The sequence below is a fragment of the Manacus vitellinus genome, unplaced genomic scaffold (assembly GCF_001715985.3).
Source record: "Manacus vitellinus isolate BGI_N305 unplaced genomic scaffold, ASM171598v3 scaffold_40_pilon, whole genome shotgun sequence".
Lineage (NCBI taxonomy): Eukaryota > Metazoa > Chordata > Aves > Passeriformes > Pipridae > Manacus > Manacus vitellinus.
Window position 1 is genome coordinate 2,566,699 of NW_021940541.1, and position 15,864 is coordinate 2,582,562.

The window sequence follows — 15,864 nt, forward strand, 5'->3', positions numbered from 1 at the left end:
TTATAACAACCTTATAAGATCATCGCTGTGGGTTTTTTTCCCAGTTAACTATTGCACTAACGAAGCATTTTTGCATGAGAGACACACATACAGTATTATATATTAGAATTTATATCTAATTAAATCAGAGGGGACACAAAGAGTAGGAAAGTTCAGTGGAGATGAACATAGAGAAGGAGCCCAAGAGCTGCCGAATCATCTTCCTGACCAGCACCACCAGTGCCCAAACCCTACTGGTCACCACAGCACACCATTAGTTACCTGGAGATCCAAACTCAACCACAGACTCTGCAAAGGACAAGGAAATATCAACACTGATGTTCTGTTCTGCAGAATTGAAAAGCCAAACTTAGCCATGCCAATCCTTTGCCGTGACTGATGTGGTGGTGAAAGCCAGGGAAAACCTATGAGCCTGCCAAAAATCCAGGCTAAAATGTCAGGATACCTCCACAAAGCTCTTGAGCTGTGATGTCTCAAGGCCATTCTGACCACAGGTCAGGCAGAACTGAGGATGTCTGGTCCCATAATTCAGGCACACTTGAGGAAATGACAGTAAATCTAGAATATCTGAGAGCATAAAAAATTCACGTGATTATCTGAACTAGCTGTTAATATTTTGCTTTCTGACACCCACAATTTAAAGAACTGCTGAGAATTTGTGTGAGATATTAAAAAACATGTAAGCAACAAATCTACTTTATAGCCCCTACCCCCTTTGTATTTTTACTAATCAGTTTGCAAATTAAAAAGGCTTTATGGAAATGAGATCATGAGCATATTTTATGGGAAAAAAATCATCTCAGAGTGGTAAATGCAGTGGGAGTTGCTTCTGAAAATCAGTGCTTGCTTAGAAAATGCTGTATAACCTATGAACACACACGAGTACGACTCATTAGATACTGCCAATTTTAAATTGTTATTGACCACACAGAATGCACTCAATTCACTTACTGTAGTGTAGCACATCCTCACTTTGAAGGTTATTTATTACAATTTTACTACATTCAGGCAGAAAACTTATCCCTTAATACTGACAACAGCTCACCTTGTTCATGAACATGCACAGCCCCATGTCGGGGTGATCAGAGCCTTAAAGCTGCTTTCCAGTTCCACATCCATGCAGAGTCTCACAGGCAAAGAGAATTGGGTGTAAAAATAACAATTCAGTGATCAAACAGCAAATCTTGGTGTCCACTTTGCTGGATTTTACTCCAGAAGTAGTTTTTCCAGCTAAATCTGCTGGATTTAATACAGTGTAAAAGGGTAAGGGCCATTTTCACAGTCTGAATTAAACAGAGGTGGATTTAAAAGCTGAAGGCCTCCAAGTCCTGCTATATTTGGGTGCAGATCTGAACTTCTATATCTGTCATTACAAGAGATTTTTGTGCTGGAGCTCCACCACATGTCCCATTCCCCAGACTCTGCACATCGCTGATACCTCGTCTCAGACTCAGCCCACATCAAAAGGAGTGAGTTAAACATCTCACAAAACCCCAGCCTTACCTCATGTTTATGACATCCATGGGGAAGAGAAGCAAGTTGTGTTATTTTTGCCTGCCCATGATTGCTGTAACATGCCTATAAATAAAGCCCACACAGCTACAAAATTAAACCAGTTTAAAAACAAAAGCATTGGAAGCTCATTCCATCTGGTCTAAGTGAAGAGGAATTGTCACAAGTTAAAAAAAAAGCAGGCTTTGCTTGTTTTGTGCACTTCCCCACCTTCCCTGCTTGTTTTACACCTTCCCTTCCTCACCTCTTCCATTTTCTTTTTTCCCAATGCTCATGCCAAGGTTGTGATCCTGTTGCTTGGAAGGATTTGGTCAGGTGAAAGCTTATAAAGCCCAACCGTGGTGGAAATGACTTTAAAAACTGGAAAGGGGACTCTCTGATTCTCAGTACAAACCCACTTAAGCAGGTGTGTCAATTCAGGGCTATATTTTCAAGTTAGGGACACGAAAAATAGTTTTGGTTTGATTAGTTGCCTCCTGGGAGAAGGAAGAGGACAGGATTCAGTAAAATCACTAATGTTTGTGTATTTATCTACAACGAGCCCAGTGTCTCCTTCAAACCATTAGTGATTGGGTTGTTCGTGCCCATTTTGTTATTATATTCATTATTCTCTGCAAATGCCAACAGAAAGGAATGAGGAGACATCCACGAGTGAAGAAATTTAACTTGTGGATCAGTTTAACACATTTTTGTGTATCAAGGCCATCAGCAAATAAAACACAGCGATATCCCTGAGGAGCTGACAGAGAGACAGATAAAACATCCCACTGCTGGAGAGAGTCACTCAGCAGAAATTATGCCTGAACTGCCTGGTAACACTGATAACACACAGCCCTTCTTGCAGACTGAGCCTAAGTTGCTGAATTCCAGAGGAATCTGTGTATTTTAGGTAGTTCTAGTTGAGCAAGTCAGTGAGAATAATGTGTTACATTCTCGCATTCACACCTTGTGATAAAAGCACACAAAGCCACAATAAAGGGGATGCAAATTATCTGTCTGGTTGTGGTGCCTCACCCAGACAGTTCTGGAGTTATCACCCAATTCTCATTAATAATAGGGGAGTTCTCAGCCACCATTCTGCAGCTTCACAGGCAGAGTACATAACTCAGACAAAAATATTCTTAACAAGGTCTTGAATTATTTCATGCACTTCCTAATCATCCATATCACAAACAACCCATCCTAAAATCCAGAACCGCAGAATCATAGAATGGTTTGGGTTGGAAGGGGTCTCAAAGACCATCTGGTTTCAACTCCCTGCCACAGGCAGGGACACCATGATTATTTTAAGGTCTTATTCCACATTGTCCCAGGTCCACAAAACCTGGGAGCATTGTGTTCAACATCTCCACACCATCTTTGCCTGCTCTCATTGTTTCCCTGTTCATTCTCCACACAGTTCTTCCCACATGGAACCAAAAACATGTTCCCTGGTGACCTGGAATGAGCTGTTTGCACCTGTGCTACCCATCAACTCCGAGCTTTCTCCCGAGTCCTCATGCTGGATGAGAACTTGAGGGTCTGGGAGTTGAGATTCGGGGCGTTCACACCGATGTTCGTATTTAAGATAACTTCCCCTCACATCGGAGTTTGGCTCTCCCTTCATATCATTTCGAAAGCATCTTACAACTAGTTTTTATGAAGATTTGCAGCATTAGGGACCATTATTCCCCTGCAGCACAGCAACCGAAGCACAGTTTTTTGCTCTACTGTATCCCTCTTTTTGGGTAACTAAACTCATTTTTGTACAAGCCTTTGCTGTAGCAAAGTCAGACTGATCTGTGCACTTTCCCCAATATCAGCACGCTCAGATCCAGCTGTACATGGATAATTCACAATTCCAGCAGAGCCAGAACCTGCTTAAACCAGAAACTTCAGGAATGTGCTGCTCGAGAAGGTGAAAAATGACACAGCCTTTATTTCAGGGTACCTGCTGACAGCACTGGAGAGCAAATACACTCCTTGACTGAGACTATTCCCCAATTAATATCCCGCTAATGATGTCAGGTTTTAGACCTAAATTACCCAGCTGAGTTGTTTAACACACCTTCACACCCTCCCAAGCTTGTCTGCCTGTAACCCTAATCCAGGCAGAACAAGCTGACAAGGCTCTGCTGCTTTCCAACCACTGACCTCAGGAAAGTCATTCCTGGCTGTCATCTCCCATTTGGAGGAAGCTCCAGCACAGGCTACACAACACCCTTTCCATAGGCTGAGTCACCTGCATTCCCAGGGGAATGCTCTGATATGCATCTCTTGTGCTGCTGTGGTGCCTCTCTGATACCTCACAGCAAAATTCAGGATGCAGGATCCAAGCCTGGAGCTGGAACCTGCATCTCCTTCTTCCCCTTTACCCAATATTTGTAAATCTATGATGAAGGAAAAAAACCAGCTGCAGTTGCTGTAGGAGCTCACAGGCCATCCCTGAAGGTATTCACATCCAGGTTGGACTGGGCTGGGAGCAACCTGGGATAGTGGAAGGCGGCCCTGCCATGGCAGGAGGTGGGACTGGATGACCTTCAAAGTTCCTTCCAACCCAAACCATTCTGTGAGTCTGTTTTCAATCCCCAGCAATCAGATCTCTCTCTCCAGAGCTCCAACAGTTTTAAGACCTGTTGGTCAAAGCTAAGGAGCAGAACTGCTCTTTTCCCCTGTGGTTTGGCTGTTTTTTTCCTTAAATACCCAAAAAACCAATCGATGTCGACTCAGAACAATTAACACTGAGCATTCCCCAGTAATGCAGATAAGGAACTGTCCTTAAGCTCTTGTTTTTAACAGCCTGCCCTTTCAATTATTTAACAGAAAGGCCCATAAAAATGAAAAAGCCTTGCAGTGAAAGTAGTGTGGCTTTTGGACTCCTGGAAGACAGTGCAGTGTAGTGAGAGCAGAACTGAGAGTGATTCTCTCAGCAACACATCCCCAGCACATCCTTCTCCTGCCAGTACCACTGGAACCCAGACAAGGAGTTGCCCAGATTTCCATGGCAAAATAATGTTAATAAACCTTTGCTCCTCCTATTCTCCATAAGCTGCAGAGCACAGTAAGAAAAAGCAGCATAATTCTTGTAACAGTTCTATGATTTTTCCAGAACACTAAATCCCAGCAAATGTTTGGCATTAGAACACTATGAATTCGCAGGGAGTATCTTCTGACATTGCATTTGTTCCAGTAGGAAGTTAATAGTTATTAATTCACCCCATAAGTCTGCACTGTTCTTAATGCAAGTGCAAACCTCCTGATAATGGTACTATTCATTGCAAAATTCTACATAACCCTTATTTTCCAGGAGTTTATCACGTTGAATGGATTCCTTTTAATTTTATGCACAATATAGGAAGCAACAAAACCTAAGTATTATTAAAATTTGTGTTCACAAAGCACAGTAGAGATGTCAAAATTAGAGGAAATTGCATATACCAGCTGCATTCAGCTGGTTTGGCTCATAAGGAAATTCTTAAATAGTTTATCCTCCAGTAGATTCCTGTTTTATCTAAAAATTCTCCAGGCATATTAAATCGTACATTTTATTTGTTGCCATTTAGTTCTAAAGCTGAAGCTCACAAAAGCATTTAAAGGCATTTATTGGGTATCTCAGCCATTAGCTGGGATATGATTTTATACATCATTCTTCCAGAGCCTGCCAGTGGATGGGAGGGGAGAAAAGACAAATCAAATGCCATATGATCCTGTTTATTCCAAAGCAAAGACTTCCAAGGCACTTAGAAATGCAGCAGGAAGAATGACTTCAGTAGTGAGCAATAAATAAGGAGGTTCAAGAGAGAGAAAATTCAAGTTTGGTGCCTCGGGGTTTCCAAACAGAGTTAAAAAAATACTAGTTTGACATTTAGCAGGACTGCAAACTCTGTTATTCTACATGAACAATTCTGTGATAAAATGATGACAGGCTGCTCCACCACGTCACTTTTCCTAATAAGAGTCAGCAGTACTTTTTACCCCACAAAAACTGGGCACACCTGCACCCCTGAATTTATCTGCAAGTCATAATTTATCCTCAGTCCTTATGTATTAAAAATCCATAAAACTTTGTAGCAGAGGTAAACTTTCTGCAAACAACTAATAATTAAAAGCCAATTCATATTTTCCAGCATTTTTATCTTGTTACTGGACATTGCTTTTTAATATTTAGGATAATACTATATGATTTTTAAGATTTTTTTTAAAATAACGAAAAGACTCCTAATTTAATGGAGTCAAAATGAATGGGATATTTAGAATTAACATATTGTATTTATTTATACGAAGTAAATCTAAGTTTCTTTCAAATCTTTATTTTTAACAATAGAATTGTATGATATTCTATGTATACACTAACAAGACTTACAGATTTTTGAAAAACAAGCATTTTCTGGTAGTATTTAGGCATATAAAAATTCCAAGTGAGGCAGCAGGGATCTCTCACAAGGAAGCACAACCTGGATATACTCAGGAGCTCCAAGATGTTGCAGATCACTTCCTTCACATGGAAAAGGCCAATTATTTGCAACCCTTTGCATGATTTTAAGCTATTACAGCCATACACAAAATCCTGTGTGCTCTTAACATGTGCACAGTTGTTTTCAGTTGCATCTCCAAAGCCTTCATTTGGTCTGAGAACACAAGGAATACATGGAATCTGTGCCTTCCATCTGCATTTGGAACGTGCAAAGTTTAGGTCCAGTCTGTATTAACACATTGTGAGTCTGCTTCTGGAGCATAAAACTGACAGAAATAAAATTTAAATTACATTTAATAATATAATAAGAGCTCCAAATCTCTTCTTCCTTCATTAACTAACCAGTCTGGAAATTCCACACTGTAATTCCCCCTCCCGGGGCAGTGACTTTGCAGAGTTTTGGATGCAGAGTGAAGGTCCTGCAAAGATCTGTACCTAAACTTTACCTGCTGACATACCCTGGAACAGGACTGTTGGTTTCCATAATTCCCCTGAAGATTTTATACTAACTTAAGGCTTCTCTGTGTATCACTTTATTATTATTATTATTATTATTATTATTATTATTACTATTACTATTACTATTATTATTATTATTTAATAGTTTATTTCCATATTCAAACATAGGAGAACACTCCTTAAGGGTAATCAGCCAGAAGTTTATAAACAAATCAAAACTAAAACCAGAAAAAGTAAGCTGTGTGATAACTTAAATATTTAGTTTAGCAAATTGGGGTTTGTTGGGAGTAACTACAAACAGTTGAAATCTATTATCTGTATGAAATTGGCATCTGCAACTAAAATTCAACTTCAAAGCTTGACAGAGAGAGCCACAAAGTCCGTGCTCATGCAAACTGAGAAACTCAGTATCCGAAAGTATCCAAAAATCCTGAGGAGAGGACGCTTTAAGTAACTCAAAATTGGAGGCAACACCTCGTCCAACCCAAAACTGAAACCAAACAGGAGGTATTATATAAACCCTTCCCTGTGAGGTGTTTAACTCACTATCCACTCTTTGCTCAGCTGTTCTTTTATCAGCTGAGCCCAGAGAGTTCCCCTTGGAGACACCGAGAGCCGAGCGAGGCTTAGAAAAAAATCGAGTCCTTTTGGTTGTTGTCATTCTTAATCACAGATATCTATGAAATTATTACTCCAAGCTACTGGTGGGAATAGAAAACTCCAGATCAGCTAAATCAATCAGGCATGGGAGGTTGGGAAAGGGAGACAAGCAATTTTGTGAGGAATCAATTTATTGGCTATTAAAGACATGCTTAAAATTAACTGCAGAATACAGTTCCCCGTTTATCTACTCCGGAGAACAGCTCCTGGTTTTATCTGGGTTAGGGACTCCATGTTAAGTCATTCCAAACAAACCCAGTGATCCTGCAGCCCCAAAAATGATGGGATTAAAGGGGTAGTGAAATAACCTGGAAGTCGAGACAGGGCAGAGACACTCATGAAATATCAAGCCAATACCTGAAAATAAATTGCACGTTAACGGATCCTGCTGTCAAATAACCAAGTGCCCGAAAACTCACTTTGACAGCTCTGAGGTATCCTCAGAGATGGCTGTAATGGGTGACTTTCAGAGCTAAGAGTCAATTTTTTTAAGCCTTTTTTTGGGTAAAAACATGTGTTCTCTTTTCAGAAGCAATTACTGAGGATTCCACATCTCTGTAAATGCAGCATTTCATTTTTGCTGCAATTTTTTGGTAGCGCAGGAACTCACATTAGCAGATTTGAACACTAATGGCTTTTATGTTCCTGTATTTAGTTTTTGGTAAACTCATTAATTTACCAGGCCATTTTGGAACATTGGCTTCCAGTAGTTCTACGTGACTGGAAATGCAGAGTTTTGGGGCTTGACAGTAGTTTTTACAACATATTTTAGTGTCTAAAGCTGATGTGTGTCCAATTGCAAGCTAATGGATCAGGTTTGTATCTCACACGGCACTGTCTTCACTAAAACATTCCAAAAACTCCACTCTAGGTAGATGGATGGATGGATGTCTGTATTTCCTACCATCCCCATCTTTGGAAGCTGTGACCCAGTGGGGCTCTGTTTGCAAAATTTCTCTCAAATAAAACCATAACTTCACTCACAAACGAGTTTATAATTAAAATACAGCCTAACACAGCCAGTACAGGACTCTAACAAAGCTCCTTAGTTATGGTTTCAACGGGAACAATAAATTCCTGACATTCATATACAGTCAATTTATTCCCTTCAAAATCTGTCTATATTTGTACATCATGTATTAAAGGCACAGAGATAACTGATCTTTCCCCCCAGCCCAGCACAAAAGGATAACTCTACTCCAATTTAATGTTCAGGCTTCCCCCTAGAAGTCCCATTTTTCACTCTTTTCCCCAAAAACAGGGGCTTGGTCACTTTGGTATCAGCTACTAGGCCTGTATATATAACATGTCTAGAGGAAAACTAGTCTGGCAACCTCAAAATCCATTATTTGAACGTTTTTGTCCTGCATTTTCCTTCCTTTTTCTTTCTTCTACAGACTCTCCACTACATCACACAGAGACAGACAGAAACTTCCCCTCCTCAAACAAGTGCAGGTCACTCACCTCTACCTGAGTCTCACAAGTCACACAGAAAGGCAAACTAGGTGGATTCTAGAATATTTCAGTTACCTGTTCAAAAATTACTGGGACCAGGGAATTAAAAGGTTAAGAAAAAAATAAGTAATGACACCTTTACACGAGATCTTTTGACTCAGACATCCAACCATGCACATCTTGTGTCTCAATATCTTTAGAGAAGTGTTATTATTGCTTTTAAAACTCATAAACATTCAATTTTCCACTGAAAATAATTTCCCCATTATGCTTTCTTAAATTAAAACTAAATATAGACCAGTCATAAGGATTGACTCCCCTGTGCTTTATAAAACATATGCTATCGTGGCACTTAACTCTTCAAGAGTTCCACATATTTTATTTAATAGACAAAGGAATTTTAATTAAAAACTTATTTTAAATACACCTGAAAGTCCCTTTACTCATTTTACATCGTACTCCAAGTCCCTCTGAGGGTCCATCTGTGGTTAAGTAGGAGATACATGCAGAATATTTGGATTAAGTGGGAATTTGGTAATTCAGCAAGTCTCAGGGAGAAATTTGTGCAATAGGAGAGTAAAAATGACAACTTCAAATGAGGTGTAAAAATGAGATCTTAACTATCCTGCTACTACAGATTCCCTTGTGATCTGAACAACCACAGAGCTGTTGGGTTTTGGTGCGGGGGGGGTTGGCATCTTCTTGTCCTTGAGGAGGTGTTTATATTTCAATGGCAGATTAAGTAATTTCTGCAAATCATCACAGGTTTGGAGGGTTTTTTTTAGTGCTTTAGGATCCTTTGGGATAAGCAGCTGTATCATAAAGGCATTTACTGCCTCAAGGAAAGGATGAGTTGGTTTGCATTTGAAGCAAACCCTTAATTGATGCACTGCTGACTTCTTCCACAAACTTCACTAGTTCATAAATTCTACGCATCCAGCAGCACCAACCAGTTGCTAACAATAATTAATCTATATTTAGATTATGTTTAGGTTTGGCTATGAGGTAAATTTTTATAAAAATCAAAATCATGACACCTCTAACGACCGATTAATTTCTTGCCAAGACACTGAATACATCAGACAGGAGAACGTGTTTGGTAAGCAAGCCCAGAGTAAAAAATAATGCCAGTGTGACACTTCTTGCTACTAAACATTTGCACTGAAGGAGAATTAAGGCTGGTCAGAGCTCTAGAGTTTTCTTTACTTGCACAAAGACACTAATTTTTCATTTTCCCTGGAGTTTTGATTAACTGTCAGGTGAATTCAGGGACTGGGAGTACGCCCTGATTTGCAGGGAAGCACGAGGGCTGAGTGAGCAGCCATGATCCCTGTCCTCTGAAAAGGGGTCTGGAAAAGCTCCTGCCGCCAGGAATCCTCCCCTTTGAGGAGAAGATGTTCACAAACCAAGATAAAAATCAGAATTGTCTAGAAAAACCAAAATCTAACACGAAGGACTATGACTTTACAGAGCCAAGAACATCGGTTGCGAGCGGCAGCCATTTCAGGTGCATCAGACAAAAGTAGCCCAAAAACTGCAAACCCGAGGGGGAAAAGTAGGAAAGCAGCCCAAATACTGCAAACCTGAGGGGGGAAATTAGCATTTGTGTTGTAATATGAGGCTTTTTGCACTGTTTTTGGCTGCAGGCATCATGGTGAGTAAGGAGCCCAGCAAATGCTTACTCACCGCCTCGGACAGCGACGTCGAGCCAGCGGCTTCCCTGGCCTTGGAGATGAAATATGCACTGGATCCCAACCGGCAGATCAAGAAACGGAACAAAGCCCTGCAGGTGAGGTTTAAGGACATCTGCGAGGCCCAGAACGAGCAGAGGGACAAGCAGCTGTCCAGCTCCACCGCCAGCACGCAGGACCCCGACAAGAGGGACGCCAAGGCCATCGCCTACAAGACGGCGTATCGCAAGTACATGACGGTGCCCGCCCGCAGGTCCATCCCCAACGTCACCAAGAGCACAGGAGTTCAGACTTCCCCCGATCTCAAAAAGTGCTACCAGACCTTCCCTCTGGACCGGAAAAAAGGGAATATTCTTAAAAGCGCCTCGACCGTGGACACCTTGCAGGGCGAGAACAACGGGTTTCTGATCGATGTGAAGGACAGGGAGGGCCGGGGCTCGGCGGAGGCTGTGCCTGGGGCAGGAAAGGCCGGCAGCCTGCAGCACGGCCGAAGTTCATCTCCCACGTCTCCGAGCGCGGCCAACGCGGCCATGCCGGCACGACAGACGGCGCCGAGGGCCTGGAAAAGCAGCGATTTTGCACAGTTCTCCAAAGAGCCGCCCTCCTCCTCCGCCCCCGAACTTGGCGCCCCGCCGGAGACAAGCCCGGCGCGGCCGCCCAGCGGGGGAGAGCAGGCGGCAGCGCCTGGCATGAGCGGCGAGGAGGCCGCCCGAGCCCCCCCTCCACCACGGGAGGGTCTTCAAGACTGAGGTGGCCACCGTTTACCTGCCGGCCTCGCAGCCTGACCTGCCCAACCTCGGCGACTGGTCGCCGTGTGCCGAGGAGGACAGGAGGAGGACGGTGCACCTGAACGGTGTCCAGCCCGCGGCGGGCGATGCCGGGGCGTGCGCGGCGCGGGCGCGGTGCCCGGCCACCGAATGTAATGACCAGCCCCTGCAGGTCGACGTCTCACCCGTGGAGGAGGGCCAGCCCTGCCAGGCGGCCGTGGCCCTGAGCGAGGAATGCCAACAAATCGTGCCTCACACCGAAGTTGTGGACTTGAAAGCGCAGCTTCAGATGATGGAAAGCTTGATCAGCTCCAGTCAGGAAACCATAAAGGTGTTGTTGGGTGTTATACAGGAGCTCGAGAAAGGAGAAGCTCACAGAGAAGGGTGAGTAGAAGCTTTTTGCGTGAGTTTAAGCTGATTTAAAATGTCTTTTCTAACAATCCTGCCCTTGAACTTGCTGACGTCAACACGCACCCGCCGCCGCACACGTGGTGCTTCCCACGCGAAGTTTTGCTGCTTTTTAGAGGCCAATCCTAGGGAAACCTGCCCCAGCACTATTCACAGATTGGTATCTGCTTGTCCTGGGACCTAATTAAGTAATTATTTAACGAAGGGCCTGTAATACATCTTGTGCCTTCTCCTCGGAGCACAGAACGAGCCGCTCTCCAAACAGGATTAGTGAGGATGCTTTCACATCAGCAACTTGCATTAACCATAATTCCTCACACGGCATGAAAAGCAGCAGAAAAACCTTAATTCTGTAAGAGACTTACCTTTTTAAGATTAAGGGATATAATTACAACTCTTAATATAATTCCATTAATGGCATGTGAATCTTGTCTGGTTTACTCTCACCTTCTGAATTTTTCATGGTATTTCTTTCAGAAGGAAATGAAATGAAAACTTTGAATATCAAAGCATTTTTTACAGCATTCACACAGCTCAACACAATAAACTCAAGCAGAAGGAAAGAAAATTGTGTTTATCCCTATCTTTCATTATTTAAATCAACCTATAAGGCATTAAATAAATACTGTAACTCAGTACAACCTTTAGTGTTTGCCTGGACAGTTCAATCCCTCTATTACATAACCTTAACAAGCATTTTGCAGACTGACTCACCTTAGTTCCCTCATCTTTATTCAATGAACACACCTCAAAATGTATGTGCACTGTTTGGGTGCTTTTAAATACTTCTGCAATTAAATCACAATTTGTCAGAAGAAATCAGGATTTTAAAATTAAGAACCCAGCAGCCTGTGCTACTTGAAGCAGCCCATGTTTTCATTTGAGCCAGAAAGGTACGTCTTTAATTTAACTCTTTCTTTAGGAATGTACAAATCACGTTAATCCTAAAAACTAAAAGTGTTTGTCATTGAAAAGTCCTGTCAGCTGTTGGACACTGCTGTCAACAGAGCCTTAGTGCTTTTAGTTAATTTTACAGTATTATCCATATCAATATCAATTATCTATATCAGCACTTTATCAAGTCCTGGATCTTCAGACTAGGGAGTCTCTTGATGTAGCTGAAAGCCACACGGCTTCCATGATCTTAAAGGTCTTTTCCGACCTAAACGACTCTATGGTTCAATTTTTTAAAATTATTATTCAGAATAATTCCCCTGCCTTTCTTAACTTACAGAAACTGCAGGAGATTTGGACAGAAGTGTCAAGCAGCGTGTCAAATCCCAAAATACAGAAAAACTCTTTCTTCATCAGAACTCATCACCTGATCCCCGAGAACCCCGTGTGCAGGAACACCCACACCCACCCCCAAAGTCACCTGCTATAAATACCTCTGCTTCCTCCAGACAATTATACAGCTGTTTTTTATCTCTTCCCAAAGATAGCACAGCAACAGGTGCAGCAAATACCTATTTTTTTACTGCCCTGACAGAAGCAGAGCTATTTAATGTAGCCAACATTAGGGGCATGCCCTTGGCACAAAACTATCGATGACTGTCTTGAAATAATTTCAACCTGGCAAAGCTGTATTAGCCCTAAAATAGTGAAACTATCCATAAACCCCAGTTCAGAAAATCTCTACAGCCTCTTAGACACACAGACTTACGCATTAGAGTCTACAAGACTATATTTGACTGAAAAGAGCCTATCTATTAGCACTCCTGTGTACTTGGAACCACTTCCAGCTGCTCCTGCATACACTCCAGACACGACCCAAACATGCCCCCTCCGTGCTGGGCAGGAAGGGTGTCAAGATGGGGAAGAAGGGAAAAGAAAGGAGATGCAAACTTGCATATTTTCTCCTGTTCTAGGAATCCTTGCATCCCAGATCCCTCATTTCCTAGCTGCTGGGTGATTTTAAAGGAGGCTGCACAGAGGAGATTATGCTCAGGCCATTGCTGTTCTCCCCTGATCACACTCCAGAGCTGGGAGAACACTCTGTTCTGCAAAGCACCAACACATCATTAACATGAAGCTTGTCTTTATCCCCATTCCCCTCAAATTAGACAACTCTTTCAATAATAGGCTGCCCCATCCTTTTATTAGAATAATTCTTTCCAGTTGCTGCATTCATTCGACACTTTTGCCACAGACACCCAGCACTGGGTAAATTATTACGTGTCTTCTCCATTTCAGCATGTTGGTCTTTTTTCCTGTTATAACCAAGTGTTAGGTCAGCTAATACCAAGAAATTAAAGCAGTGCTACTGCTCCATCTCTGTTTATTATAAAATACAAGAGTCTTCCATCTGCTAAAGCAGGAAGAAATGTTCTGTGTTTATGGACCTCTCCTGGTTTTCTTATGTATATTAAATTCCTTAGAACAACACACTGCAAGAAACAAATACAAGTAACACACTACTGGTTAAAAAAATAATTTACAAACCCAGAAAACAAAGGCACAGCTAAAATCCTTAATCAGATTTTTCTCCCTTTAAGGAAATCAGTGCTCTTTAAGTGCTGTTGTAGTGCCCTGGGACTGGTGCTCAGTGGATTCATTTTCACTAATGTGCTGTAGGTCCTGAACTGCTATTACTGCAATTCATCACTAAATGAGTCAATGCCAGCAGAAGTGTAGCAGTATCTCTGAAGACAGCAGCATCATCTCTCTATACTTCCCAAAATGTCAGTGCTACATCATCTGCAATTAGCAACAACATCCAACTCCCAACTCTGCTGAAGGAAAGGGAAAAGCCACCTGAGGAAGAGAAGCACAGCCAGCCTGTGACCCCCCCAGTATCAGAGGAAATTAGTAAAATTGTGTATTATTTCCATCATTATTTACTAAACCTTTGGCAAAGTGGCAATTCCACCTTCTATGTGGAAGCTTCTACAAAAAACCAAATTATATGCCAGCAAAACACAGATATTGCTGGATGCCTTAAGTCAGGCATGAAGAAAGTGCAGAGCTGCAGCTTCAATTAAGCTCAGAGTTAAAAAAAAATGTTGAATATTACATGATGCAGGGTTCAGCTGCACAACACAAACCCATTTTTATGCTCCAGTTTTATATGAGAAACTATTAGCAATCTACATCACTTATAGACATATTTGTCTGTATTCAGATACAGAATTTAACAAGCCAAATTCTGCTCTGTGTGAAGCACAAATGCAAGTTAATAATTCTAAAACCTTGCTAATAACATCTAGGAAATGTATTACACAAGATGAACACATAATCAAAAATATTTTGCTGCTGGAGAACAACAATGACCTGCCCTTTAAATCCTTACTGTGGAAAGGAACAGAAATGTGGGCCCTCCTCATTATACAACAAATCAGCAATTTTAATAAACAAAGTGCTCAATTTGCCACACAAAACCAAGTCACAGTATTTTGACTCTGACAGGCCAAATGCTACACATTAGACAAGAGTTAAATGAACCTGTTTAGGAGATAATTTATATTCATTTATTAGTCAGCAGTGGTTCAGGAATTTAAAGAGCTCTCAACAAACTCCTTCGAAGAGGCTTTGAAAGAACATGTTGTTATGGAGGGAATTTAAATGTCAGCTCATGCTTTTCAGTGACTAAGGGATATTTGTGGCTCTTACTCTCATTCCTAAGCAGAAAATAAACCAGTATGATGTGTCTGGATGGATGTCTCACCAAAGGGGAGAGCAGGGAGCCTCCTCGCCCAAGTACTGCCTTCCCAGCACTGCCAGAAATCATCCCCAAGGTCACAGAAACTTCTCCTCTGCCTCAACAGAGGAGAAAGTCAGAGAGCCAAAGCAATTATTGCCCAGATTGTTTGCTTTGCTGCCTTTCAGGAGCCAGCCCAGCTCTTCAGCTCAACCCAAGGAGACAGGGCAAATAAAGGCAGTAACAACCTCTGCTGTCTCGCTCAATCCATCCACACCCCCCCAAAACCCAGGGAGCTCCTTATTTCACACAAGAAGAAGGTTTAAAAGAGTTCACAAGAGCAGAGCCCCTGAAAGCCCAGCCTTTGGGAGGAATGTGCCAGTTCAGAAATGGTGTGACAGGGATTTCCCCCCTCTTTGGTTTTGCTTTTTTTTTAATTACAGACGTAGCAAAGGAGAGGTTTAACAGAACCATTTCTAAGAGCAAACCTGGAAATGGAGGGAAGCACTAGATAAGGTGAACAGCAGAAGGCAGCTGCTCTGCAAATAAAGACATGAAAACCAGAAAGAACATGGCACATTCCATCTGTGAGGCACAAATTGTGTCATATTGTGAGTGACACCAGGTTTTGGAGCCTGTAACAGCAGCCCTTGGGAAGAGGACTATGATCAATGCCTTTATTTCCAGTATTGGGATCTTTATATTCATCCATCCTGCCCTGTCCTTTGGAGCACTCACATTCCTTTTACTAATCCTCCTGACATCACCTCCTAAATCCTTCATTTTTCCCCTCTCTGGAGTTGCTGTATTTCAGATTATGCA

The 15,864-nt window shown here is 42.0% G+C and overlaps 2 protein-coding genes across 3 annotated transcripts in view; one reads left to right on the forward strand and one right to left on the reverse strand.

The window, feature by feature from the left end:
* The window catches only part of DOCK1 (dedicator of cytokinesis 1), a 276,152-nt gene that overhangs the window by 147,306 nt on the left and 112,982 nt on the right, over positions 1 to 15,864 (reverse strand). The window lies entirely within an intron of this gene.
* INSYN2A (inhibitory synaptic factor 2A) overlaps positions 1 to 15,864 on the forward strand; it is a 40,715-nt gene that overhangs the window by 2,106 nt on the left and 22,745 nt on the right. The window contains 2 exon segments of the mRNA XM_018078450.2: positions 10,186 to 10,789; positions 10,791 to 11,381. Of these exon segments, the coding sequence (XP_017933939.2) occupies positions 10,191 to 10,789; positions 10,791 to 11,381 (1,190 nt within the window). The 5' untranslated portion in view covers positions 10,186 to 10,190.